Source organism: Phacochoerus africanus, chromosome X (genome assembly GCF_016906955.1).
Source record: "Phacochoerus africanus isolate WHEZ1 chromosome X, ROS_Pafr_v1, whole genome shotgun sequence".
Lineage (NCBI taxonomy): Eukaryota > Metazoa > Chordata > Mammalia > Artiodactyla > Suidae > Phacochoerus > Phacochoerus africanus.
This window is the reverse complement of record NC_062560.1, coordinates 8,522,625-8,550,083: the sequence shown is the minus strand read 5'-3', so window position 1 is coordinate 8,550,083 and position 27,459 is coordinate 8,522,625. Positions and strand designations below refer to the sequence as shown.

General features: G+C 54.9%; 1 protein-coding gene across 1 annotated transcript in view; it reads right to left on the bottom strand.

The window, feature by feature from the left end:
- Positions 1-3,757: 3,757 nt before the first annotated feature.
- SHROOM2 (shroom family member 2) overlaps positions 3,758-27,459 on the bottom strand; it is a 151,359-nt gene continuing 127,657 nt past the window's right edge. The window contains 9 exon segments of the mRNA XM_047765116.1: positions 3,758-6,536; positions 8,684-8,956; positions 16,342-16,513; positions 17,628-17,695; positions 17,697-17,930; positions 17,932-18,066; positions 18,068-18,124; positions 18,126-18,153; positions 23,143-23,766. Coding sequence (XP_047621072.1) covers positions 6,270-6,536; positions 8,684-8,956; positions 16,342-16,513; positions 17,628-17,695; positions 17,697-17,930; positions 17,932-18,066; positions 18,068-18,124; positions 18,126-18,153; positions 23,143-23,766 — 1,858 coding nt within the window. The 3' untranslated portion in view covers positions 3,758-6,269.

The following is a 27,459-nucleotide window of genomic DNA, read 5'->3' as shown; positions in this document are numbered from 1 at the left end:
AGGAGAGTTCCTTTTTGGAAGGACATGTCCATCTCCACACTAAAAATGAAAAAAGAAATACATGGAACAAAGCTAATTTTGACCTACGTCTTGAACAGCTCTAGTGTGGAAAACAGGACTTTTTGGAGGTAGACGTGGTTGTTAAGGCCATTCACTCCTGTTACCTCACACAATGCGGGAACATTATGCTAAAACTATCACGGAATTCTGCTTGGCTTCAGAATTTCATGCTGAACAGAACTTCACCAACCAACTTACAAATCCATGCATGAAAAAAATATATTTTTTGGTACATCAGCAAAAATTGCAGGAGAAGAATTGCAAAACTTAGCCTCTCCTTAAAAACGATGCAAAACAGGCAAAACCTTCCAGAATCAACTTTTTCAGAAATCTGAAAAATCATCAAAAGTTTATGGGAACACGAGGATTGATTACCTAAGAGAAACGGCTCTATTCAGTAAGAATAGTGGGCTGTGTGACATTTAGCTTACTCACTCTCATGCCCACAGATCAGCAGCAGCCTTAAAAACAGCACCAGGCAGCTGATCTGCCTCGTGGCTCCCTGGAAGACTGGATCAGAAGGCTTACACCAGAGCGCCCATCCTGGTGCAGTCGAAATGAATCTGACTAGGAACCGTAAGGTTTGGGGTTCCATCCCTGGCCGTGATCAGCGGGTTAAGGATCCGGCATTATCGTGAGCTGTGGTGTAGGTCGCAGACGCGGCTTGGATCTGGCATTGCTGTGGCTGTGGTGTAGGCCGGCAGCTGTAGCTCTGATTGAGCCCCTAGCCTGGGAACCTCCATATGCTGCGGGTGCAGCCCTAGAAATTTAGACCAAAAGTAAATAAAAAAGAAACAAAGAAAAGGGCGGCATGGACAGGAGGGAGCTATCCCCTAGTATTAATGGCACCATTTCTCTGAATGGCTCTGGCGTCTGACCAGCACAGGAAGCAAGGGACTCTTGTAGGAAGGGAAGGGCAGCGTGCATGGTAAGGGCCTCCCAGTGTCTCACTTGACATGGGGACATCCTGGCGGTGCTGCAGGGGCAGCTGGCCCGCCACAGGGAGAGCTGTCAGGAGGGCGTCCCCCAACAACCCCAGCTGAAGCTGGCCAGCTCGGTAGCGGTGGATGGTTCCTCATAAACATTAGAGTGGTGGATAGGTCCCCAGAGCACTCACGGACACACACGCACGTGCATACGTGTATGTACACCTGTGTGCGCTTGCCTGTTTTCCATCACGCCCAAAGCGTACGTGGGTAAAAATGTGTACAAAAACCTTCTCTGCAGACCATGGTCTGCTATGCAGACAGATGCAGGCCCCTCCCCTGCGTACTCTAGGGGCAGCAGCCCCTTCGTATCCAGAGCTCCGAATCCTGCGCTGCTGCCGTCCTTGGAACTGAGCCACGGTCGCATTTGGAGTGGCATTAAATGTTTCAACGCGGGGTGGAGACCGTCCACGTGCAGATCTGGAAACCCTGAGCGGAAAGTGAACGGGGGTTGTGGGCGCGCTGTGCCGAGGGGCCCTGCCGGTGCCGCTGCGCTGCACGCCCAGGTGCCGGCCTGTCTGGAACCTTGAAAGCCCTGCGTCCTCACCGGCCGACTCCCTGGTCTCCCAGCTCTACCTCTTTTCCCGCCCCAAGGTCGAGGGTGTAACACCAAGCATCCTAAGCAAGAACCTGTCCTTCCAGGAAGGTCGCCCTCTGGCCACCCCCCCACACACGAGGGGCTGGAAGGGGGAACTGGGAGGGCCAGGGGGGTGGGGGAGAGCACAACCGAGGCTGCATCACAGGCGAAGTGAGGCCGTCCCGTCTTCCTTTCGCTCAGCAGCTCGTTGTGGCCTCTGAGCGCTGCGTGCTGGGTGGCCCGGCTCCTAGACGCACAGCGTGGGGAGGATCCCTGGTCTGTCTCCATACAAGACCCCATCTGCAGAGAGGGCTTTCCTTTGCCCTATGCCGGGTGCTGCTAGCTCGGGGCTGGCTGCCGGCACTCACCCGTCCTGAACACGCTGCTACCCACTGGGACGCCAGACCTAGGGGACCGCGGAAGTAAGCACCACTCCCCACCCCCAGGGCATAAGGTGGAGCCAGGCCCTTGGGAAGCCCAGGACCGCAAGCACCAGCGCACACCCGCGCCGTCAGGCTCCCTGCAGACTGCGGGGGAAAGCGCCAGTGACCAGACACGGCAGGACACCCTCCCCAACGACTGTGGGGCAACGTTTACCAGCTCTTCCTTATGAGAAAACGTCGGGCTTCCACAAGAAGGTGACGAATGGCACAAACACCGCCGCGCGGTCTTCCCCCAGGACGCCCTCCAAGGAAGGGGCGCGTGCCCCTCGGCACCACGCGGCTACTGACCTTAGTCCAACCTCCCAGGCGCCGCCTTCGCCTCAAGTGTGGCATCGCTGTCCGCAGGTGCTTTGGCTCCCTCCGGTCTTGAGCCGCCCTCCTCCGGTGGCAGGCCATTGCCTTGGCACCTTGGAAGAGAACTAGACACTTGTTTTTTAAAGTAGTCCCCCCTCCTTGGCTCTGTCTGATATATTTTGGGCCAGGACACAGCAGAAGGGAGGAGGGGCCCTCAGAGAACGCTGCCGGCATCCACTTGCCTCATTGCCGGTGCCAGCAACCTGTGGAGACTCCTCTCCACGTGGTGGTCCCTGCCTGGTGGGGGACCACTGTTGGGAAGGCCTCATGTTTGAATTTCACAACCAGGTGTCCTCTAGGAAGAGGTCCACCTGGAGCTCATAGCACTGCAGTGGTGGCGGCGGCAGCGGCAAGAGCAGCGCCCACCCAGGCTCTGCCCTTCCAAGGTCAGGGTGTGGGGGCGGAGGCTCCAGTGATGGGTGGGCTGGGCCCCAGAATGGGGGAAGTTGGCGGGAGAAAGATGTGTCCCCGCCACTCGTTAAGTCCCCCATCTCTTTCCTCTCTGCCTCCCTCGCCACCTCGTTTCCTCCGTCTCAGGGCACACTGGAACCACCACGGGCATTTTGGGGATCTGGCGGAGAGGCAGCAGAGGGGTTAACACAGCTTGGGTTTCCTCCGATTACAAAGGAGGGAGCTGAGGCTTGAGAGGCTGGCATTTGCCCACCGCCTTACGACCTGAAGTGACAGAGGTAGCTTTGCTCTGGGAACTTGGCTTTGGGTCCTGGGCCCTTTGATGCTACTCCCTATCAGATGCCAGTACGGGAGACGGGGTCCATCATGGGCCTTCATTTCTCACACCTCCCAGCAGTCGCACTCTGCCGTGTGACTTCGTGGTTCCTTCCACTAAAGGGATGGAGTACATCCACACTCTCTGACTTTGGGTTTGGCTGTGGGACTGGCTTTGGCAGTAGGAGGTTAGCAGGTGTGCTGTCATCACCAGAGACAGAAAAGGCACATCTGCCACTGACATGCCAGGCCGAAGTGCTGGTCCGGGGAGAAAGAGGACAGGCAGGCATGTGAAGCAGAGCCTGAGCTACAAATTCATGAGTTAAGGGAATACTTCTCACTGGACCCTGCTGAGATTTTTTTTTTTTTTAATAGCATTTGTTACACAGCATTACTGGGCAACAGCTGACTGATATAATCTGTGTCCCTGATGTTCTCCTGACTGCAAATTGACTGGTCTGAAGTAGCTTGGCAGAAACAGTCACACAAATACACACACAGAGTCAATCCCACAATTTATCAGTATTTTAAGAATCATACAGTAAGGATATTCTAATTCTTCAAAAATAAAAAAATTAAAAAAGATGTCCTTAAATCAAAGACATGCTCCATTCTTTGAAAGACACCATTTATTTTGTTAAAGTCGGGCAGGATCATCTATTGAGAGGTAAGTGGTAGGTGCTGACCATGAAATCTGTACACATTTTCCTCGGTGAACTGCAAGATAAAAGCCATAGGCAATGCCCTTGACTGAAATCTCGCTGTACAGAGCATTCCACAGCTGAGCTATGACCGAGGCTGAGCCGTCAGCCTTCACCCAGGAAGGCCAAGGGCAAGACGTAGCACCAGATTCTTTTTATATGCAATAGAATTACTATATACAAAGATATGTACATTGACTGACTGCAATCTTTGGGTCCCCGCTACGCAGGCATGTAAGAGGCCAACAGGGGAACGGACAGAACCATTATGTGCTTTGCTGAAAAGGATAACAGGGCACTAAGTATTGCTCTGTAGGAAAAGTTCTCAAAAGACAAGACACCAAAAGGCGGGATACAGACACATAAATTCTATTTTCACATTTTACAGACATATCATCAAAATGACCACAATACTGTAATTGAGGGGTAAGAGTCACAGATAAAAGCTTTGTGTACATGAAAAACAACTGCACCACCATCACGTGGCTGTCTTCCCAAGCAAGGAAGAAGGGCAGCCAGCTTTACCTTTGGACGTGACCACTTTTCACAGCAAGCGACCACACCACGTGGGAAGGAGGAGGACATCTCATTGGCAGAGGAGGGTTTTTTCAAGTCAGAAATAGCTGAACTGATGAGGAATAAAAACTGGTGAAAAGGCATTCCCCTCTTTGGCATGGGTGGGCTGCCAAGGGAGGGTTTCAGCCAGCACTGCTGAAGCTCACCAGTTTGGCGCCCTCTAGGGGTGCACAGGTGTCAGTGCAGCACTCGGGAGTCCAGCTGCTCCCCCCAAAGCACAAACTAACATTCTTTAAGACATTTGTGTGCATGTGTTTCCTAAGGTGGCGGCCACTGACAAAACGACATCTCCTCACCTGCTGGAAAAGTTCTTTTGGGGAAGTAAAAGAAAACGAGGCATCGCGTGATCCCTCAGATCGAACCCAGGTCTAAACATCGCTTCAACACGACCTCATCCTAGGGGTTCTCCCACCATTACTCTTGCATCGAATCAGGCGAGCCTGGCAAGGAAATACACCGGCTTCACAACGCTCAGATAAGTCCAAGTGCGGTATAACCAAGCCACTGGTGGTGGAGCAGCTTTTCATGGGTGTGCTTGCCATGCATAGATCCTCTTTGGCCAAGTGTCTACTTAAGTCTTTTGGCCATGTTTTCATCAGGCTGTGTGTTAAGTTGGAGAGTTCTATGCCTTCTGGGTAGAGACTGTCTCATACCTGATTTGTAAATACTTTCTCCTGGTCTGTGACTTGTCCACTGGAAAATAACAGCACGACTTTTTTTTTTTTTTTTAAAGGAAGCGATTCTGTACAATTTTGCAGTGTCAACCAGTCAAAAGGGTACAGAATCTCTAAATTCTATGGGAGAAAAAGACCGGGTTTAGGAGGTGTGTCATCCACGGGGACCTCTGACAAACTGGAGCATCAGTTTTTACAGTAAATGGAATGTGCACCTTACGGCATGGTAACAGGTAATGAATGGAGAGAGGCAAAAAGAGACATGCTGGCAATTATCATCAGTGACCATGCAAACGCAAAATAAATGTTCTGGGGCAAAAGTAAGAACGATCTTGTTGGTCTCAGGAAACAAATACCTAGCCAGCACAACACTACCAGACACACTTTCAACCCAGTAATTTCACTTCGCGGGAAAGCATCATTGGAACCGTGATATCGGAGGAGAAGTGCTAAAGCGACCGGTTTGCTCCGTGTGTGTCGTGAAGCATGCACGCGATTGGCTGAAGTGGCGACTTCAGAGTGAGTGACCCCACCCCCCACCCCCATGGAAGCGATTCACTTCCCAGCTGGTTTTCCACCACGTGGAAAACTGCTGCCCTTTCCAACTGTTCACAGAGCATCATCACAGCCATCACGGATTTTGCTGGGGCCAAAGTCACCATCCTATGACAGACACGGCAAGTGCTCGGCGCTGGTGGACGAGCAGGAAAACCTGGCAGCCCACACCCCCGGTTCACCGCGGGACAGCTGGGCCGCCAGGCTGTCCCCTCTGCTGCACCTTCTTTGAGATTTGCTCGGCTGCTTGCCGAGCCGTGGGGCTGAGCAGGGGAAGACGGAAGGGCAGGCCTCACGCCAGGAATGACCCGGTGCCCGCACCAAGGGACCGAGCCCAGTCCGCGCCTCGGGTACTCCCTGCTTGGCAGGGCCCGGCCCCTGTGGGGCCGCTTCAAGGAAACAGCTAACAGGGGCCCCTCTGCTCTGCCTCGAAGAAGGGAAGTGAGACATTCAATAAATCACCCCAAACGCGCACATGAACGTTATTGCTTTTCTAAAGGCTGTTTCGCTACGGGAGGGTTCTGGCTACGGGAGACCGATGCAGGCTGGGGTGTGCACGTGCACCCTGGGGACCCAAGCTGGACGGCCCGGCTCCCGGCCTCCGCCAGGGGCTCCCCTCATTTGCCTCTTTCGGGCTGAAGGCTGTCCAACAGGCACTTCAGCTGCTCCTCACCCAGGTGGATTTTGTCGTCCAGCTCCCGCTGCTCGATGATGAGGGCAGACTTCATCTTCACGAAGTGCTCGTAGTCCGCCAGGCTCTCCTGGCTGAGGTAGCTGGCCAGGATGTCGAAGACGATGCCCTCGCGGCGGTCCAGGTTCTCTTTCAGCTCCTTGGCGTCCTCGTGCTGCTGGACCAGGACCCGCTGCTTCTCGAGCAGGGATTGCTGGAGAGACACACAGAGGCAAGCCCGGTGAGGACCAGGCTCTCTCGCAGGGGCTCGGCCAAGGCCTCCGAAACGCCCGGCCACTCTGGGGGGCTGGTCCCGTGGAGACCCCGACACCATCCAGGTGAAAGACCAGAGATCGGACGGGGCCCCTGAGCTGGACCCGGGACGCGGGCAGAAGATGCCTGGCAGCTGTACGGCTCCAACCGCAGCCTCAGCGCCGGCTCCCGGCCTCTGCCACCTCCTGTTCCTCCTGCCACCTCGGGAATGGCACACAGAAACAGCCCCAAGCAGGACAGTCATCCAGTGACAAAGAACGACAGAGCTGTGAGACTCTGGGACCCTGAATGTTCTTTCCGTGACAGTTCTGTGGCCAGGTTGGCAAAAGGAATAGATTCTTAAGCAATTCCGGGGTGGGATTTCTAAAGCCTTCAGGACGAGGAGTCGCGGCCTGTGACTGAACCTGCAGAAGAGGACGCGTGAGGGCGGGAGGTGGCGGGTGGGGGTCGGTTCCTTTGCTCCTTATGAGGCTCCTGCTCTGGGGACACAGGCGCCCCATTTGGAGGAGGTGGCACCCACAAGTGCTCCCTTGCCTGCCGAGCACACAGCCTGTGCTCCCGAACCTTAATGAAAATGCAGGGAGGAGGGATGAGTGCAGCACCGCCTTCCAGCGTTCGCTGGCTGGAGGACGCCAGGGCTTCCTTTCCTCTGCCTGAGTTTCTGACACCAGTAGGAGTCCCTGCTATTCTGCCACTGTGCCACCGGGATGCTTCCCAAGGGCTACGCGGGAGCATCCAGGATATGGGCGCACGTTGCCAAGCGCTGACACGCAGAAGGGGCCCAGCACAGACACGCTGCTATTAAACAGTGGCTGAAAAAAGAACCTGCTCTTGGGGTACAGCTTCCAGGGAGCACCCCCCCGACTGCCGAACCTTTCCGGGTAACCTGCCCACTTCTCTGGGATACCCTGACCTTCAGCTGCCTATGAAACAGACACAGCATGTTTTCATGGAAAGAGGCGAGGCAAAGCCAATGAATTCCAACCAAAATGGAAAGAGACCACAGCCGCTTCTAGAAACGCAGTTTGTGCCATTAAAATCAGTTGCGCTGAAGGGCGACTAGAAGCTGCTGAGACTGGCTTCCTATATCCCCCTCTGCCCACGTGTTCGTTTCCTATCTGGAAGCACGGGGAGGCCTTCTGGAGCCTGACTCCACAGCTCGAACTCCTCCGCACACCTGTCTCTGCAAACCAAAAGCCCTGTGGACCCTGAGATTGCCATCCGACCCTGGCCACACTGGAGGCTGCGCCACTGTGTGGCACCTGGGCGTGGTGCTCAGACTTTCCCTTTGGGTCCAGGAGGGTGATGCTGCGACAGCCACGCACTAGCCCAGGAGGGCAAGGGCCTGTCCGCTCCTCATCTCTGGGAGGAACCCCTCTGGATGCAGGAAGGGCTGCGCAGCCAGGTGCCCAGGAGCACAGGCATGGTAGGTGGGGTGATTCCTCCGATTTCCCCCAAATTCTTAATGAGCCTTTGTTGATTCCAAGCACAGGAAGGGAGATGAGCTGAGTTGCAAAGACAATAAATACTATTTTTTCCTTTGAATCAATACTTGAGAATTTAGTATTTCAGTTATGTACAAATAAATCTCTCTCACCCGTTCGTGTTAGCTCCCAACTTCTTTCAGATAAAACTTGGCAAAGATGGCCAAGCGAGCAAACTGGAATACGAATTTAACCCAAGGGGATCAGGGGTCCAAGCCACAGTTATTTTTTTCAAACCCTTATAGAGTATGTTCCATGACCGTCGCTATGGAGGAGTCTCCAGAGCCACTCTCTAAGTAAGATCCTTCTGTGTAACCTGAAGCCACTCTCCCCTAGAGTCCTAGGGGTGGGGTGCCTTTTCTGCACCCCTTTTAGAGAAGTTCAGATGCCTGATGAATGACGAAGATGACCATTCTGCAAGCCTACTATATGCTAAGAAGCAAAGTAGAGAGATCACTGCTACCTGACCTAGCCAGGATGGGAGATGTTATCCTCCACGGGGCTAGGCCGAAGTGCGGCGCCAGGGGAAGTGTGCCCTCGCCTCCCACCCCACAGGAACACCCGCCTCCTGCGCGCCTCCCAGGTCACACGCGTTGGTAGCTACCCGATCGCTGGGAGAAGCGCTGTCGTCCAGGTTATTGAGGGCGTTCTCCACGCGGGCCAGGCGGCCTGACAGCGACAGCAGGAGGTTCACCACCTTGTCCAGGTCCCCGATGAACATGCGGAACTTGTCGAACTCGTTGGGCTTGCAGACGTCCTTGGCGAGGGCCTCCACCTCGTCCCCAAGTGCGCTGTTGGCCTGGATGTCCTCCAGCAGGCTCTGCCGGGCCTCCCGCAGCACGCGCAGCTTGCGGCCGAGGCTCTCGATGAGCTCCTGCTGCGGGCACAGGACGTGCACACGCGCGTTAGGGCCGGCGCTCGACCCTGGGTGCCGATGGTCACAGCGGGGGTCTGTGTCTGCCTCACCTGAGCCAGGGGACCGCCTGCTTTGCATCAGCAAATAACAGAGGTTTTAAGACCGGGGGAAGAATAATGACTCCTGGTTCAACCACTGCTCCTTAATTTAGAAATGAAACACAACCAACCCATTCTCATCCTGCTCCCGTCCTACCAGACAAGGCGGGGGTACGCACAGGAAACCCCACTTCAGCCTCTCTCTGTGCAAAGACTCCCAGGGCCCCTGCAATGCTGAGTGCGTCATTCTTTGGAAGTGCCCCATCTGAAGACTTACACGCTCAGAAGCTACTGAGTCCGGCACTCAACTCTGTGATTAAAAAGTGTCCTTGGAGTTCCCGTCGTGGCGCAGTGGTTAACAAATCTGACTAGGAACCATGAGGTTGCGGGTTCGGTCCCTGGCCTTACTCAGTGGGTTAACGATCCGGCGTTGCCGTGAGCTGTGGTGTAGGTTGCAGACGCTGCTAGATCCTGCGTTGCTGTGGCTCTGGCGTAGGCTGGTGGCTACAGCTCCAATTGGACCCCTAGCCTGGGAACCTCCATATGCTGCAGCAGTGGCCCAAGAAATAGCAAAAAGACAAAAAAAAAGTGTCCTCCACACAGAATTAGCAATGAAAAATAAAGACAGAGGTCAACAAACTTAAGACACTTTTTTTTCTTTTTAGGGTCACATCTGCTGCACATCTGAACTGCGTCTGCGACCTACACCATGGCTCACAGCAATGCCGGATCCTTAACCTGCTGAGCAAGGCCAAGGATCGAACCCACAGCCTCGTGGAGACTAGTCGCGTTCTTAACCTGCCGAGCCACAATGGGAACTCTAAGACAATCTTGTCAAGTAACCTACCAATCTCAACCTGACCAAAGTGCAAATAAATGGCTTTTTAAAATGTGGTACAATATATACACTACAACGCTTCCCGTTTTACCTATTTTTAGGGGCCCTGCTCTGCAGCAGTTGGCACCTTCTCGCTGCTGGGCACCTCCACCTCCATCTCCAGGTCTCTTTCGTGTTCACGTACTGAAGCTCCGACCATTAGCCTCCCTCCACTAGGCTCCCCATTCCCGCCTCCTGCCAGCCCTTCAAATGACTTAACAGAGCACCAAAATGACACGTGTCAGGCCTTTGCATCGGCCCCCATGCCGAACTGAAGCCGCAGCACATGGCCGGAGCTGAGGGGCTAAGGAGCTGATCATCCCTGTCCCTATCCTCGCATCTGAGAAAGAGGCTCAGAAGGGGTGCCACGGGTGCACCTGCCGCCAAACAGCCCTTTTCGCACGAACGTCTTTCTGCCATGCAATCCGCCCACAGCGAGCTCTGCAGCTGGCCGGCCCGGACACGGCCAATGAGGAGGGGCCAGCGGCGAGGAGCCAAGTCACCTGTCGTCCTTCTGGAAGTCTGCGGCCACCCGCCTGCGTGAGATCCGCTCCCCTCACCCAGCCTTGGCCTGCTGCCTCGGCGGGTCCCGTGGGGTCTGTGAGGCCTGCTGGCCCACGGGAAGAGGACTGGCAACAGGAGCAGCGCCCCACAGCGCACCGCAGGAGGAGGATCAGACCGGCAACTGGCATCTTCAAGGGTGATGCGGATTTTTCAGCTCACGCGTTACAACAAGCAACACTATCTTACATCCCGTGGACCCACGGAACGGTCCACGCTGTCTCCTCTCCTCCCGGGGCAGTTTCCAAACTCAGACTCCGGACGGAGTCTGCAGGGCTCAGCAGAGAGCAGGCACAGGCCTGTGAAGAGCTCCAGGGCGGCATCCACCGCTGTGCGGCAGGCTGTCACTGCCACCTCCAGGCGGGTGGCGTGAAGGCGACTGAGACCCCTGGATGCTGAGTGCTCAGCCTGCTGCTCGGCCTCAGGAAGGGCCCACCTGCCCGAGGCACTTATTGGCCAGAGAGAGTGCAGGTCAGAAGCTGTTCCTTCTGTGGCTCAGCAAGGTTAAGACCCCAACAAATACCCATGAGGATGCGGGTTCCATCCCTGGACCCACCCAGTGGGTTGAGGATCTGCCACTGCCACAGGCTGTGGGGTAGATCACACATATGGCTCCGATCCCACGTTGCTGTGGCTGTGGCCAGCAGCTGTAGCTCCGACTCGACCCCTAGCCTGGGAACCTCCATGTGCTGCAGGTTCTGCCCTAAAAAGGAAAACAAAAAAAACCCCAAAACACTAAACACTTGTAAAGGACGGTCACCGTCAGTGCAGACTAGGCAGCAGGCTTTCTCTGCTAGGAAAGACCAGACAGAACCTATGCACTGCTTTGGCTTTTCCAGCTCAGGATGCCAAGAAATTTTCTTCCCTTGGTAGCTTAAGACTGTATGCATCTAGATTTCTTTGAGGTTTTCTCTCAGCGTGCGTGTCTACTTGTGCTCACGCTTGTGCAGCCGCATGTCTCTACACCGACCCATCCGAGAAACTGGGGCCTACGTGCATTTCGCATCCCACAGCTGACAGGGGACCCATAGCTTTGGCTTTTTTTTTTTTTTTTTTTTTTTTTTTTGCTCTTTAAGCCCGCACCTGCAGCACATGGAAGGTCCCAGGCTAGGGGTCGAGTCGGAGCTGTAGCCACCAGCCTATACCACAGCCACAGCAAAGCCAGACATCAGCTGCATTTGTGACCAACACGGCAGCTCACGGCAATGGTGGATCCTTAACCCACTAAGCGAGGCCAGGGATCGAACCTGCATCCTCATGGATCCTGGTCAGGTTCATTAACTGCCGAGCCACGAGGGGAACGCCTTTGACAATCCCGACGTGAGGGAAAAGCACAGAACAGATGACAGGCCTGGAGAACTTTCCCAGTTCCCGCCTGGCGCCACTCCTAACCTGAACCAACGCACCAAGCAATTTTGATGCCTGTGGCTGGACAAGGAGCCCTCCTCCGTGTTCCCAGTGATCTTCCAGTTGTGTTATTTGTGAGCAATGACCGTAATGAGGATTTCTTGCCAAAGCCACGAAGAGATGCCTCCAACAGCGATGGCACCAGCCGGGCTTGCCTGACCCCAGGGCACTCTGCCACAAGCCCAGGTTCCTTATTGCTTCCTTTCTATGTGCTGCATAGATTTCTATTAGAAACACTTGCCCCTTCTTCCTTAAAGGGCCATCACAGGAAGTGTAGACACTGCCTCTCAAAGACGTAGAGGCCAGAGACCGTGCCCAGGGCAGCACACAAAGCGATGGCCTGTCTGCCTTCGGATGCCACGTGCAGGTCTGGGAGGCCGTGGGGTAGCGCACGGGGCAGCAGAAGGTGGCCCGGTCTCAGCAGGTGCACGGCCGCCTCTCCCTCCTCTGCTAGGATGGGCCCCGTTTCCGCCCCGAAAGCCCCGCATCTATCCTGTTCCACAGGGGTAACAGGGTCTTTTCTCTCCGCGCCTTGCACCCACCTCTTGGTTCTGAGGAAAATGCTAACCCTCAGAGATTCCAGGCTTCAAGCCATGAGCCATCTGTGCGTCTCTCGAACCATCGCCACCACTTGGCTGCCACAGTTTCTGAGCAGAGCCTGCCTGCGCTGCCCCAGGTATGGAAACGTCCTCGGCCTTCCTAGGCTAATGCTTCCACCGGCCCCAGAATCCCTCGCCACATCCCTGGGTGGGGGCTTCCGACCCCTTACAACAGAGGATCGCCTGATATGGCACATGGCTTCACGACCACACCGGCTGAGGTCCCCCAGGGAACGTCTGGCACACAGGTCTTTGGGTCTCCCCGTCACGTGACCAATCAGGGCCTCCCAAGTGCACCTGCTCAGCCCTCCCCTGCACACGTGGTAACCACGTGGCCCCGTAGATGTGCGGGCACCGGAAAGAGGGAAGGAAAGAGAGCAGCAGTTGCCTGTAGGTGACATCGAGCAAAAGAGCAGGATTATAGGGTCACTGATGCCACAGGGAACTCCAATTTATAGCACTTGCTGCTTGTGGGGAAGCAGACATACGCTTCTAGAACTAAACAGTCGGCTTGCAAATTTAACCATGGTGGGCAGGGCAGGGGGTTGGTAGGCAGTCAGGAGGTAAGCTCATGGGACTCGTGTCCATATCAAAGCTGCCATCGACGGGGAGGGGGGTCCAGCATCTCATGCTCCCAAAGAAATCAGAAGAGGTGCCAGACAGGTGAAGGCAGGGCAGTTACCCTGGCAGCAGCTTCCCAAATTCAATACAGCATGCGATGCAAAGGCATACGGTTAAGAACAAAGTTCCAGAGAGTTTCCCGTAGTGGCTCAGTGGTTAATGATTCCGACTAGGAACCATGAGGTTGTGGGTTCCATCCCTGGCCTTGCTCAGTGGGTTGAGGATCCGGCGTTTCCATGAGCTATGGTGTAGTCGCAGATGTGGCTCAGATCCGGCATTGCTGTGGCTGTGGTGTAGGCCGGCGGCTACAGCTCCGATTCAACCCCAAAATGGGAACCTCCATATGCCGCAGGAGTGGCCCTAGAAAAGGCAAAATGACCAAAAGGAAAAAAGAAAAAGAACAAAGTTCCATGCATCTAGGTGGGGAGGGAGGCACAAGCATCCCAACTGGATGTTTTTCCTAGTTTTATGAGAACAACTGAAAACTTATTTCTTAATTCTCTATTTTTAAGAACATGGAAAATGTGGGAGTTCCCATTGTGGCTCAGCGGGAATGAACCTGGACAAGGATCCATGAGGATGTAGCTTTGATCCGTGGCCTCCCTCGTGGGGTAAGGATCTGACATTGCCGTGAGCTGTGGTACAGTTCACAGACACAGCTCAGATCCCATGTTGCTGTGGCGTAGGGCTGTGGCGTAGGCTGGCGCCTGCACCTCCGATTCTACCCCTAGCCTGGGAACTTCCATATGCTGCAGGTGCAGCCAAAAAGATGAACAAACAAAGGAACGAACGAAAGGAAGGAAGAAAAGACAAGACAAGGCATGTCATGCTACATACAGGGCCTCTATCAAAGAACCAGAACCAAAGTCTTATTTTCACTTCCTTTTTGAAGTATATAAAAAAGCCGTCATTTCCCAAGCTGAACATGATATATTTTCCTGCATGGGTCATGACATTTCTTCTGGAATACCTGTGTCTATCACATTTGAAATCAACCGATGGCTTTTTTTTTGAGCAACTAACAATATAAGCATATTTTCAACATAATCCTTTGTAAAGGTCTCTCAAAAAAAAATTTTTTTTCTTTTTGCTGAAAGGTCTCTCCAAGCTGCTACGTGTATGGAAAAGATTCCCAGAATGCTGCTTCCCTCCTTCTCTCCTCTGGGCGCTGAGTGTCACACGCACGGCCCCTGGCGACAACAGCACATGCTACCCTCTGAAACCGTCTTTAGCAATTCCTTGGGGCCAAGGCCTTCCTCTACAAACCAGGTGACCACACCTAGAGGTCACAGGTCTGGCCTGCGGACAGGACCTGAAGATGTGAAGGTCCTCCGGTAGTAGTGACACTGGCGCTGAGCCCAGTAATTTCACCCCTAGCACGACCTCACGGTCACACACCATTTCATGCCTGACCTCATCTCCACTCCTGCCGCCTCCTGGGCCACACCGCTCCAGCCCCTGCTCTGCCACGTCTCCCACACATCACCCAACGCCCACCCCAGGCGCTTGGCACTTCCTGGCCCCACTTCCCTGGCACAAGTGGACATTCCCTAAATGACTCCAGCTCTCTGTGCCACCAGCAGCTCATCAGAACCCTCGCCACCGTCAGACTTCTTTGTCTCCCTCTGTTCCTTCACCTCATTTTTAGCTTTCTGGCCAGCCGACCTGTTACATTAAGGGCTGGCACACCTTTTCTGCCAAAGACCAGACGGTAAAGACTTCGGATCTTACAGGCCATACAGGCACCGGTGGCAACGACTCAATGGTGCTGCTGCAGCGTGAAAGCCACCAGAGACCATGTGTAAATCAATCCGAGGGGCTGTGTTTCAATAAAACTTCATTTACAAAAGCAGCTGGGAGCCGGGGAGGGTTTGGCCCACGGGCCCTGTACCGTGGATCTGTGTTTGGGCTGGCGGCCGTCCCTTCCGTGAGGAGGCATAAGCGCCTCAGAGAAGGACGGACTCTGTTGTGTTCTTTCCTCCTCCCACAGGCCTGAGTCCTGAGAGTCACCATCAATGATGCTTTTTGACCTGACCATCTACTGTCAACTTTAAGATCATCTGATTACAGGACAGTGAAATGGATAATCAAAAAGGAGACGTGGGAGTTCCCATCGTGGCGCAGTGGTTAACAAATCCGACTAGGAACCATGAGGTTGCGGGTTCGGTCCCTGCCCTGCCTCAGTGGCTTGACGATCGGTGTTGCCGTGCAGCTGTGGTGTAGGTGCAGGCGCGGCTCAGATCCCGCGTTGCTGTGGCTCTGGCATAGGCCGGCGGCTACAGCTCCCAATTGGACCCCTAGCCTGGGAACTCATGTACTGGCGGAAGCGGCCCCAAAAGAAAATAGCAAAAAGACAAAAAAAAAAAAGGAGATGTGAGAGATCCCGTCGTAGCTCAGTGGTTAACGAACGCAACCAGTATCCATAAGGATGCGGGTTCAATCTCTCGTCTTGCTCAGTGGCTTAAGGATCTGGTATTTCCGTGAGCTGTGGCGTAGGTCACAGACGCAGCTTGGATCCTGTGTTGCTGTGGCTCTGGAGTAGGCTGGCCCCTAGCTTGGGAACCTCCATATGCCATGGGTGCGGCCCTAAAAAAAGAAAAATAAAAAGACAAACAAAAAAAGGACATGTGCCTTGCACAAGATCCCACCATCAAGCCCCCTGGATTTTTTGTTTTGCTTTTTCATATTTTTAGGGCTGCACACTCAGCATATGGAGGTTCCCAGTCTAGCGGTTGAATCGGAGCTCAGCTGCAGCTGCCGGCCGACACCACAGCCACACAGAGTTCGAGCCGTGTCTGTGACCTACACCACAGCTCACAGCAATGCCAGATCCTTAACTCACCGAGCGAGACCAGGGATCGAAGCTGCATCCTCATGGACATGAGTCAGATGCGTTTCCGCTGAGCCATGACGGGAACTCCCTCCAGACCCCTGGGTTTTAAACTAGGCTAGAAGGAACGTGTCGGTTGGACTAAAGGGCCCTGTGCCCCACTGGCTCCTGTGATGCTGGATCTCACGACAAAGAGATGGCCAGAGGACGGTTGTAGAGAGAACCATTTTAAAACAGAAGCCTTATCCACAAGGACTTAACCTGCAGGCCCAAATGTCAGCGTCCCACAGAAAAGCCCAACACCAAGGCGCCAGACGCGGCGGTTCGGGGCTCCAGGCTGGGGTAGGGACGGGCGCCGCCGCCCGCCTGCCGGCCGGCGAGCTCATCCCCGTTTGGGATTCCAGCTTCCCTACCTTCTTCACTGACAGTTCGTGGTCTAGGTCGCTCCCTGTATCCTCCTCGGGCTCCTGCTGCTCCTGCAGGTCTTTCACTCTAATCAGCAGCTCCGCCTTGGGGGCCGACGTGCTGTAGTAGGTGGAGTTGGTGGCCAGGGACATGGCCGCCGGCACACTCAGCTCCTCCTTCCTGGGGAAAACCCCATCACAAGGCAGTTAGCTCTGACTGTACACACAGACGTTGCCCCTAAGTGCCACAAGTGGGCTGCGACCAGCAAGCAAGGGTGCTAACAACAGGACACCAGCCCAGGAGGGAGACAGCAAAGGGAGGAAGGCTTACAACTTAAACGCCACGCCACACAGCCCTCAGGGGCCCCACTGGGGAGGCACGAGGGTGCGGCGGTTCTGGCCAGGAGTTTGAGGTCTCCAGGAGACGTTTGTGCCACTCTCTGTAAGCAGGGCCTCGGGTGCAGAATTCACCGGGCAGCTTTCTGCCAGCAGCCGCATTGCTGCCTCTTGCTAAGGCTTATTCGCCCTGGCCCGCCTTGGCTGCAGCCCAGCCCGCGTACTTCAGCCGTTGTCCATCGAGGATGTTTAGGGAGCCAACGCTCAGCGAGCAGGGCGGATGAGTCCCCATCACTCTGGCAGATGACTGAGCGAGGAGAGAGGCCGGCAAGTGCTCTTTACAAGCAAATCCCTCCCTCCAGCGCCACCAAGGGGCTCATTCAGGAACACAGATGGCGCAATCTCAGCGCTTACTCCTCCTGTGACAAGTGTCTCAACCTCAGCCCTAGTGCCCACTTGGGGCTGAACCAATCTTTGCTGGGGGGGGGGGGGGGCTGTCCGGTGCACAGCAGGGTGGGGAGCCAGCACTGCGGGGCTTCACCCGCTAGATGCCAGGAGCATCTCTCCCACCTGTGACAACCACGATTGGATCCGGGACCACTGCCAACTCTCCCCTGAGGTGAGGGGGGCCTCTGTGCGGTGTGTGCTTGTGAGCAACAGCCCCTGACCGGGAACCCCTGCCTTAGGAAGAAGAGCCTGTGCGCATCACCAGAAACTGTTAGCCTCACACTTGCGGATTTTCTGCCTCTTTGCCAGGACCTGGCCTCATCACCCTCAGGATGGGCCTTGAAAGCCTTGGGCAAGTAAGACAAAAGCCACAAAGCGGTCTGCACCAGGCAGTCCTTTTTGCAGTGTCCCCAAGAGCAACCGGGAAGACAAACAGATACCCCCTCGGCCCGTGAGCCCAGGAGGCACCGGCACCGCCAGCCCGGCGGTGGAGCCCAGGGCGCGTCTCTCACCTCTCCTCCGCGGACCTGGGAGAGGGCACTTTGGGGAGCAGCTTCCTCCGCTGCTGCGCCTCCTCCAGGAAGGTGCTCGTCCTTGGGGAAGATGCCCTCCATCAGGTCCATGGTGGTTCGGATCTTCACGCTGGGGTCCAGGATGTCGGCCAGCGACTTATCCTTGCCGGCGATCTCGCGGGCCAGCTCTTCCGACTTGAGGTCTTCCGCGGTCCTCTCTCGGGCCTTCGCGTAGAAGAGCGCGGGCGGGGAGGCGCGGCCGTCCCTGGCTGGGGGCGCGGGGGCGCCGGGGGCCGGGGGTTGTGGCGCCCTGGCGGCTGTACAGGCAGAAGCGCGAGTACGACTGCTCCGACGTGCTGAGCGTCTTGATCTGGTCGCGCTCGAGCCCGCTGGGCAGCGCGGGCGGCTCGGCAGCGGCGCGGGCCAGGCCCTGGCGGCCCGTCCCTCGCGGGCTGGCTCTCCGAGTGCCAGATCTTGATGGGCACCATCTTCACGGTTGGTGTTGTTCTCCATCACCCGCTCGATCCTGCCAAGAGAAGAGCCCTCGCTGAAGCCCCACGGCGCGCCCGGGCACAGGCCAGAAACGGAAGCCAGACGCCACAACCAGTGGGTCCCTCTGCGTTCAGGCACAGGTGGGAGGGAGCTTGCAGGTCACCCGACGTCCCAGGACCCCAGGACAGGGAGGTGAGGTCCAGGACTGCCCGCCACCCTGAACTCGGGTCTCCCCACCCTCCTCGGTGGCTGAGTGCCTTTCCCTTTTCCAATAGTCATCTCACACCCACAGGAGCCTGAGGCCGGTTTGTGGGCCTACTGACAGATGGGAGGGCAGTCTACCATTCCTTTGTTTTTAGTTCAACCGCAGAGCTAACAAGCCCGATCCCTGAAACGGGCCCTTGTCGGGGAGCCCTGCAAGGGACCAGCGTATTGCACGGCAGGAGCAGCAGTGTCTCAGCCCGGGTCTCTCAAGGCTGGGTTCCTGCATGGTGCTCCGAGGACTCCTTCACAGTGGCTGTGTTCTGAGGGGTGCCCGGGTGCCCTGGGCCTTGCCCCACCTGCCTGCCACGCCCCCGCTTCCAGCTGCCCTTCACACGCACTTCATATGGAGAGGGAAGAATCCAGTGGGAAACCTGGACGTGCCGCTCCTGTGTTATCTTAAATTGACTCAGGTGGATTTCCCTCTTTCAAAAAAAAGTTTCTCAGTGAAAGGAGCAGGAGGGGCTGAAGCACCCACCGGGAGAGAGATAACGGAAAGAAACAGTTTAGTGGATGAGATGGGGCTTGTCTGGACCACCTGAGCACAGACTGATGCCAAGGGACCCTGCAGACTAGGGCCAGTGGGACAAACATCCATCTCAAGCATCTTTAAAGGCCACCGTGAGAAAGAACGCCACCTGCTGGTAGCCAGGAGGGAAAGGGAAAAAACAAGCCATAATCACACCATCCAAACTCAACCTCAAACCATTTCTAGGACAGGACCCTAATGGAAGTAATTTTATGGTGCACAAGAGGCGTGACACAAACTTGTTCTCCCTCCTTTTTTTTCTCTTTCGATTTTTTGTTTGTTTGTTTGTTTGTTTTGGGGGGGTTTTAGGGCTGCACCTGCAGCATACAGAAGTTCCTGGCCAGTGGTTGAATTAGAGCTTCAGCTGCTGGCCTACACTACAACAACAGCAACGCCACATCTGAGCTGCATCTGCGACCAACACCAAAGCTGTGACAATGGATCCTGAACGCACTGACTGAGGCCAGGGATTGAAACCCGCATCCTGATAGAGACAACGTCGGGGGCCTTAACCCGCTGAGCCATAAGAGGAATTCCTGTTTCTCCCCTCTTAAGTGGTGTCAAGGAAAGTCTGGTTCTTTCCTTGTTCGTAAGGGTGTGGCAAGCAGGCTATAGGAAATTGATTTTGTATGTTTCCCCGCTCCTCCAGTAGAAACCACTAAAGCAGAGGAGTTTAATCCAGGCGTTCCTATATGGTCCCTGTTATGACTTCTGGTTGAATACATTTTAAAAGGCAGATAATACCGATGAGATATGCTCAGCTTCAGAGAAAAATTCTGCCTTCTCATCCAAGCAAGAACACCGAACAAGAACCCCTCTGACTCCATTCCTTTTCATTCCATGCTTAGAAACCCTGGTCACTCATTAGTGGCTTTTAGACTCAGCCTAAACTGCATCTAACCCCCTTCCATGGAGAAACTGGTTGTCTAGGGAAGGAAGACGTGTTAGGAAAAGCCTAACAAATCCCCCACGGGTGGCCCTCTACTTTCCTGGTCATTCCTAAGCCCCGATGACCTCTCCTCTTGAAACCTGTCCAGACTGTGGCATTTAGGGAGTCTGACGAACCTCTACTTCAAAACAAGGACCCAACCCCGTGGACAAGACCCTACCGCAACCAGATCTCACCTGTCCCCAAAGCAAAGGCAGTCCAGGAAGGACAGAGGACTCGGCGTGTGCTGGCCCTGTCCCCTTCTCTGTGCGGTGGCTCCTCTCAGAAGCTGGCTCCGCTCGGGTGACCTGCCTGCTGCCCACAGAGCCCAGCCCCCGAGAGCAAACAGCTCAACCAGCTCTGCTCACACACCCAGGTTCCAGGGAGCCCTCAGCTGCATGCCATTCTGGGTCTGATAAACCACACCGCCCGCTGCAGACACTCTCACCCTGAGATGCCAGAGGTGACGGCGACACTGACCCCAAGGCAGCCTGCCTGGATCTCGACTTACACACACTCTCGGACCCAGAAATGGGCTTCAGGGAAACTCCTGGGAACAGTCACATCTCTAACTCTCACGGACCAATACTGCTAGACACCATCTCCATTTTGTAGTTTAAAAAAACAAATCAAAACAAAAAACCCAACGTTTTAAAAGATTTCAAAATAAGCTTCCTGGTTTCCCACAGGAGTTGATACATATTTATTCACGGTGAAAGACAACCCTGAACCCTGTCTTCCTCTTGGCATCCTCACCATCTGCCTGCTGAATTTACAAGGTGCAGGCTCGGGACCAGGTCAGCGCCTGCCTGACTCCCCAGCAGAGGGCCTGGGAGGCAGAAGACCCAAGCCGAGGGAAGTGCTGAGAAATCAGAGTATCTCTGAGTGCAGCTCAAACCACAGGCAGCTCGGGAGGCCCTTCCCAGAGGGCTCTGCTTGCTGCCCCCTGGTGGCCAATGGTGGTACAGAACAGGTCTCCCGTTCATGGGCTAAGTCTGTGGGATTCCACCTGCTCAGGCCAGCACTGATTGTAACACCCACCCAGGGACAGGGACACTTGATTCATGACATTATGAGCCACTTCTGGGGTAGGAACTTGGTGAGTGGCATGGCTACCATCTGCTCCCCTGTGCCTCCTGGAGAGGACACCTGTGGAGTTAGCTCTGACACTGACTGGAGTTCAGGCCCCCTACAAGAGCTTGTACAGTTAAGGGACATGATTTAAGACAAGCCTATTGTCCCAAAAGACATACTGGATGGGAATGCTAAATAAATGCGGATGCCTGAAGACGCCCCCTCTTAGTAATGCAACTGCTTCTTGAAATCCCTCTCAAATTCATAGAAAAGAGAGAGGGAAAAAAATCCACACTCACTTCGGGTAGGAAAAAGAAGAAAAACACTACCCTCCACCTCAAGTCAACAGAGGTCATGCACTCCCCGCAAGCATGCCGTCCTGCTACTCTGGGCGGCTACTGTGCCAGAGCAGCTCCTGAAAACCAGACCTGCACCTGCTAAGCTGCAACTGTATCACATGCTCCACCCACCACACACACACACACACACACACACCCTTCACTGGTTCTCCTTCCTTTCAGAGTTTAACAGTCTTACAAACCAATAAGGCATCTAAATGATGCCTGCATTCTTCCCCCTTTTTATGCATATGGAAGTTCCCAGGCCAGGGGTTGAATTGCAGCTATAACTGGGGCCCACAACCATGGCAACACAGCATCCAAGCCGCATCTGTGACCTACCCCACAGCCTATGGCAATGCCAGATCCTTAACCCACTGAACCAGGCCAGGGATCAAACCTGCATCCTCACAAAGACAACATTGGGTCCTTAACCCACCCAGCCACAGCAGAACTGATGTCTGTATTCTGAATGGTAGAGAGCAGTGCTGGCCCGCAGATGAAGCCACACCTGCAAATACCACACCTGGAGACACAGGATGGCATCAGTATTATCGCCTCTCTGTCAAGATACTTTTTTTTTTTTTTGCCTTTTCTAGGGCTGCACCTGCAGCATCTGGAGGTTCACAGGCTAGGGGTCGAATCGGAGCTGTAGCCACCGGCCTACACCACAGCCACAGCAGTGCGGGATCTGAGCCACGTCTGTGACCCACACCACAGCTCACGGAAACGCCGGATCCTTAACCCACTGAGCAAGGCCAGGGATCGAACCCGCAACCTCATGGTTCCTAGTCGGATTCGTTAACCACTGCGCCACAACAGGAACTCCTCTGTCGAGATACTTTAAGGGTCCAAAAAAAAAAAAAGAGTTCCAGACTCTACAGCAGGGTGGGCCAACAGAACTTTCCATGATGCTTCCTACGGCCATGATGTGTGCTGTCCAGGGTGACAGCCATGACCCCTGTGGGGTACAGCTGAGGATTGGGTTTTATCACATTTTCATGAACTTACACTCCTGTGGCCACAGGGGACTGGGAGCTACTGTGTTAAACAGTGCGGGCATGCAGGGCTAGGCAATTCCTTGCTGGGGGCCACAGTGTCCCTGGGCTCCACCCATTAGATGCCAGAAGCAAAAGTGCCATCCTCACCTCCCACCGAGTGTGCCCTGTGGGCCAAACTCGCCCTCCCCCAGGCTGAGGACCACTGCTCTGGAGACGGAGCAGAAAATTCTCCCCTTCCGCGTCTCAGCTCTCCACAGGCACTCAGGAGGGCAAAAGGCCAAGGGTCAGCGGTCTTGACCAGTCCCTGCCTGAGGACAGTCATCAACGCCTCCAGGCACGACAGACACTTCCATGCATGGCCTCTGACAATGGCGCCACGGAATGCGGCCGGGTTTTGCTCTGCTCTGACAAAAGGTACACATCACCTCAGCCTTTCCATACAGAAAGATCTAGAAAAAGAGGCGTGTGGACATAGCGGACATAGGAAAAACACCAATTCGGCCTGAAGGTCTCATGCTTAGAGTGAACTTGATCCCGTTCACAAACAGAATTAACAGCTGGGGACACCCAGCCCCAGTGCATCTATAGGTAACACAGAAATAGCCCTGCGAGGCTCAGACGAAGGGGACCGGGAGGGCCTCCTGCCTCTTTCACCAGCCTCCCCCGCCCCCACACGGGACAGGAAAGCCCCTGGCAAGTTAGAAATGCAACCGAGCTGGAGCTGGGGGTTCTCCCCCAGGGAAGTCCCGGGGCCAACTTTAAAGCCGACGAGGGGATGAGAAGCAAGGCGGCCGTGGTCCCCCACCCAGGGCTGAGGCTGGGAGACCGGCCGGCAGGTGGAAGGGAGCCCTGAAAGCCAAGAAAGCATCAGGCCAGCGGCTCCAGACGGCACCTGGTGTTATTCTCGTCCTGGACCAGCAGCGGGGGTTTGTCCGTTAGCTTCTGGGGCGCGAACTGGGGTGACGGGGAGCGCGACGTCTCCATGGCGGCTGTCGGCAGGGGCCGGAACCGGGCCGGGAGCAGCGCTTCCCGCTGGGCGCCGGCTGCGCGCTCCTCTACATGCGCCCTGCCAGGCTCCCCGGCGGGGCGAGCGGGCGCGGGCGCGGGCTGGGCGGCGCTCGGCTTTGCCACTGAGGCGCCGGCGCTGCGGGGGTGCTCCAAGCACACGTCCAGGGCCGCGGGGGAGGCCGGGGGGCAGGGCCTGCCGCCCAGGGGAGGGGCCGCAGGTGCGCCCGCAGCAGGTGCGCCCGCCGGGCCCCGGAAAGGCCTGGGCTCGCGCTTGGGCGGCGGCGGCCTCTGCGGGGCCGGCTTCTTGGCAAGCGGGGCGGCGCTCACGGGCGGAGGGTCCTGCCCCCGGGCGTGCGGGGCGGCGGGTGCAGGGTCCTCGGAGAACGTGTAATCACGCGGGAGGGTCCCGGCTCGGCTGCGGCCCTCCCGGGGCCCCTCAGGCGCCTCAGACACCGGGGACGGCTTCTGTGCCCCTGGCGCGTCTTCCACACACCGGGCATCGGCTTGTCTAGGAGAAGAAGGAATAAAAATGAGTCAACGATTCCAACGAATGCGCTCTCCCCAAACAGGACGAGACCCTGACCTAGCCACCCTCCCTCAATCACCCTAAGGAAGTGAAGACACTGATGTCTCGCCCTCTGCCCCCCGACAGCAACTCCTGGCTCAGGGCACCAAAGCCAAACACAGTGTGACGACCAGGCGGTGCGCTGGCATGTCCTACCACTGGCCATGTATTAAATACACACCCGTGTTACAGACACACACTCATGTTTGCACAAGCTGCCGTGTGAGGGCCAAGAGAATAGGCACAACCATTTTCAAAACCTGTGAAAATCCTCATGCCGCAAAATGCAGAAACAGGTACTTGACATGGCAACACTATTCTTATGCGGCTTATTTTAGGAAACTGCCATATACAGAGACTGAACTTCCTAAGACGGGCAGCAAGTAAATTAATAAAACCTTTAAAAACAGTAGTGTGTTTTTTTTGCCTCTTGTCTTTTTGGGGCCACACCCGTGGCACATGGAGGTTCCAACCGGAGCTGTTGCTGCCGGCTGACGCCACAGCCACAGCGACGCCAGATCCGAGCCCCGTCTTCGACCTACACCACAGCTCACAGCAACACGGATCCTCAACCCACCAAGCAAGGCCAGGGATCGAACGTGCAACCTCATGGTTCCCAGTCGGATTCACCCCCACTGTGCCATAATGGGAACTCCCAGTAGCGTACTATTAAAAATGAGTAAAGTGGAGTTCCCATCGTGGCTCAGCAGAAACAAATCTGACTAGCATCCATGAGGACACAGGTTTGATCCCTGGCCTCACTGAGTGGGTTAAGGATCTGGTGTTGCCATGTGCTGTGGTGTAGGTCACAGATGCGCCTTGGATCCTGCATTGCTGTGGCTGTGGTGTGGGCCGGCGGCTGCAGCTCTAATTCAACCTCTAGCCTGGGAACCTCCATATACCGTGAGTATGGCCCTAAAAATAAAAAAAATTAAAAAATTTTTTTAAAAAAGAGAGAGAAAAGAGAGAAAAGCAAAGGCTTTCTTTTGGAAGCTGGAGCCATGCAATCTTTCCATAGTCATACATTTCCACATCTGTATCTATCTTTATATGATACGCACTTATATGCATGTACTTACATGTATGTGTGTGCCCCCCCCCCACACACACACCTACAAAATACCATGCAGTCGTGCTTCACATGCACATATGTCTGCGCTGTAAAGCTTGTGGGCATTACAACAACTACCACACTTGGAACAAAGCAGCCAGCCATGCCTTTGCTCTGGCAGCTGACACACTCTCTTCTGACCTGTCAAATAAAACGAGCCTCTTGTAGATCCTTCCGTTCAAGGGAAGGGCTGTTTTCCATCGAAAAGACCACCTCCGAGTTGCTGAAGGCGACTAACAAAGGCAGCAACTGGAGAACCAGTAGGGAGAGCACAGGCGCCATAAGAGATGGAACCGATTCCCTAACGAGCTGGAGAGAAGACCTCCCCCTGCACACCTTGCATACCCAGCATACTCAGCACTCCCTTGGGGGGTCAGGAGGTGTGCCTGCCTCCTGGGCCACGAGACCAGACCTGGGCCTTCCAGCTGTCCAACCCATCCAGGCGGCTACACTCGGTCAAGCGCATCATGCATGGCTCTCTTGCTATGTCCTCAGGAGAAAGGGCCCTTCTAGGTTCAAGGGCTGCTCTAGAGTAAAACCCAGACCATGCCTGACTCCCCTGACTTCCCCGTCAGGCAGCTGGGGCTGCACCCTCCCTGGGCACGACCTCCAGCGCACACAGCAGCCCCTGCCCCAAGGCCAGCAGCTGGAAGGGCTCGGCATCTGCAGGAGGACGGGAGGCAGCGGCAGGCCTGCTGGCACCCTGAAAGGGGGCAGGTTTGTCCTCTGCTTCCCGGCTGAGAAAATACTAACCCAGCTGGACAAAGTCAGCTGTTTTTTATTATTGGTTTGTTTGTTTTCTTTCTTTCTTTTTACAGATGCACCTGCACGTAAGGAAGCTCCTGGGCTAGGGGTCCAATTGGAGTCGCAGCTGTCACACAACATCACAGCCACGGCGACACCAGATCTGAGACACATTTGCAACCTACGCTGCAGCTGCAACGCCAGGTCCTTAAGCCACTGAGCAAGGCTAGGGATCAGACCCTCATCCTTACAGAGTCAACAATGGGTTCTTAACCCACCGAGCCACAATGGGAACTCCTAGGCGTTGCGGTTATTTTTAAAATATGTATTGTGCATACACTGATAAAAAGAAATGTTTCACATTGAGGTCTGGGGGAGTCCCTCTGGGTTTACATGAATTAACCTGGATTTTACACTAACTAAAATGGCCTTTTTGTGGCCTATCCAACATATACTGTTTATCTGCTTTAATTACTAAAGAAAGGATGTACTGACCAGAAGTGAAGAATGGCCACGTTAAAAATAAAGATGCAGGAGTTCCCGTCGTGGCTCAGTGGTTAGCAATCCGACTAGGAACCATGAGGCTGCGGGTTCAATCCCTGGCCTTGCTCAGTGGGTTAAGGATCCGGTGTTGCCGTGAGCTGTGCTGTGGGCCGCAGATGTGGCTCGGATCTGGCGTGGCTCTGGCATAGGCCGGCAGCAACAGCTCTGACTGGACCCCTAGCCTGGGAACCTCCATATGCCATGGGTGCGGCCCTAAAAAGATAGATAGGTAGATAAATAAATAAGTAAATAAAGATGCAATGAATGCCTCCCTTTCTGATGATAAGACGCCCTTGTCAGGGGCCAAGTCCATCCCGACTCGCTGTGGACGTGCAGATCTGTTTCTGTGAAACCCTGAAGGAACATATCCCTGACTCGTCAGCTGTTCTTCGTTTTGACGGGACATAAAACTGCTGAACACGAGGCTTCTCAGATCCATCTGAGAGGCATCTTGTGGGATACAGCTCTCGGTATGGCTGAAATAAAACTCTCTTCTATCCTATTATAGATTGTTCATCAATTATTTTCATCAACAGCATGAAGACGGGATATTATCAAAATCACCTCCACAACGCAGGAGATGGTGGCAAGAATACACAGTCAAGCAACTGTCTGCTTACCAAACACAGAACGGCATTTAGACGTGGTCAAATGGACCCCAGTTGGCAAAGGGTGACTCACGGCTCAGATGTCCTGTCATGCACTACGGCATCGGGCCTGCCGCGGAGGAAGGACCCTAATTCAGAACGATTTACCAATGCCTTCCCCATATTTCACTTCAAAGAGCTGCGGGACACGTGAACACTTTCCTCCCTCCTACTAAATCTCTTAAAATCTAGCATCTGCAGACCTGGTGCTTAGTATTTAATACAGATCCACCACCTCACTCAAACAGAGAATCAAATTAGCTATAATTTACTTTAAAACCTAAGTGCCTTTGGCCACCTGGATTCACATTTAATACGTCGATTAAAAAGGAGCTCTAGGAGTTCCTGCTGCAGAGCTGAGCGGCAGTGTCTTGGGAGCGCTGGGACGCAGGTTCAATCCCCAGCCCAGCACAGTGGGTTAAGGATCTGGTGTTGCTGTACCTGCAGCTTAGGGTGCAACTGCAGTTTGGATCTCATCCCTGGCCCCGGGGAACTCCACATGCCACAGAGCAGCCAAAAGTGGGGGCAGGGGGAGTTCTCCTTGCCAAGTGCGTCAGGCAGGATGTGCTGAGATCTACCCAGAGAAGGGAC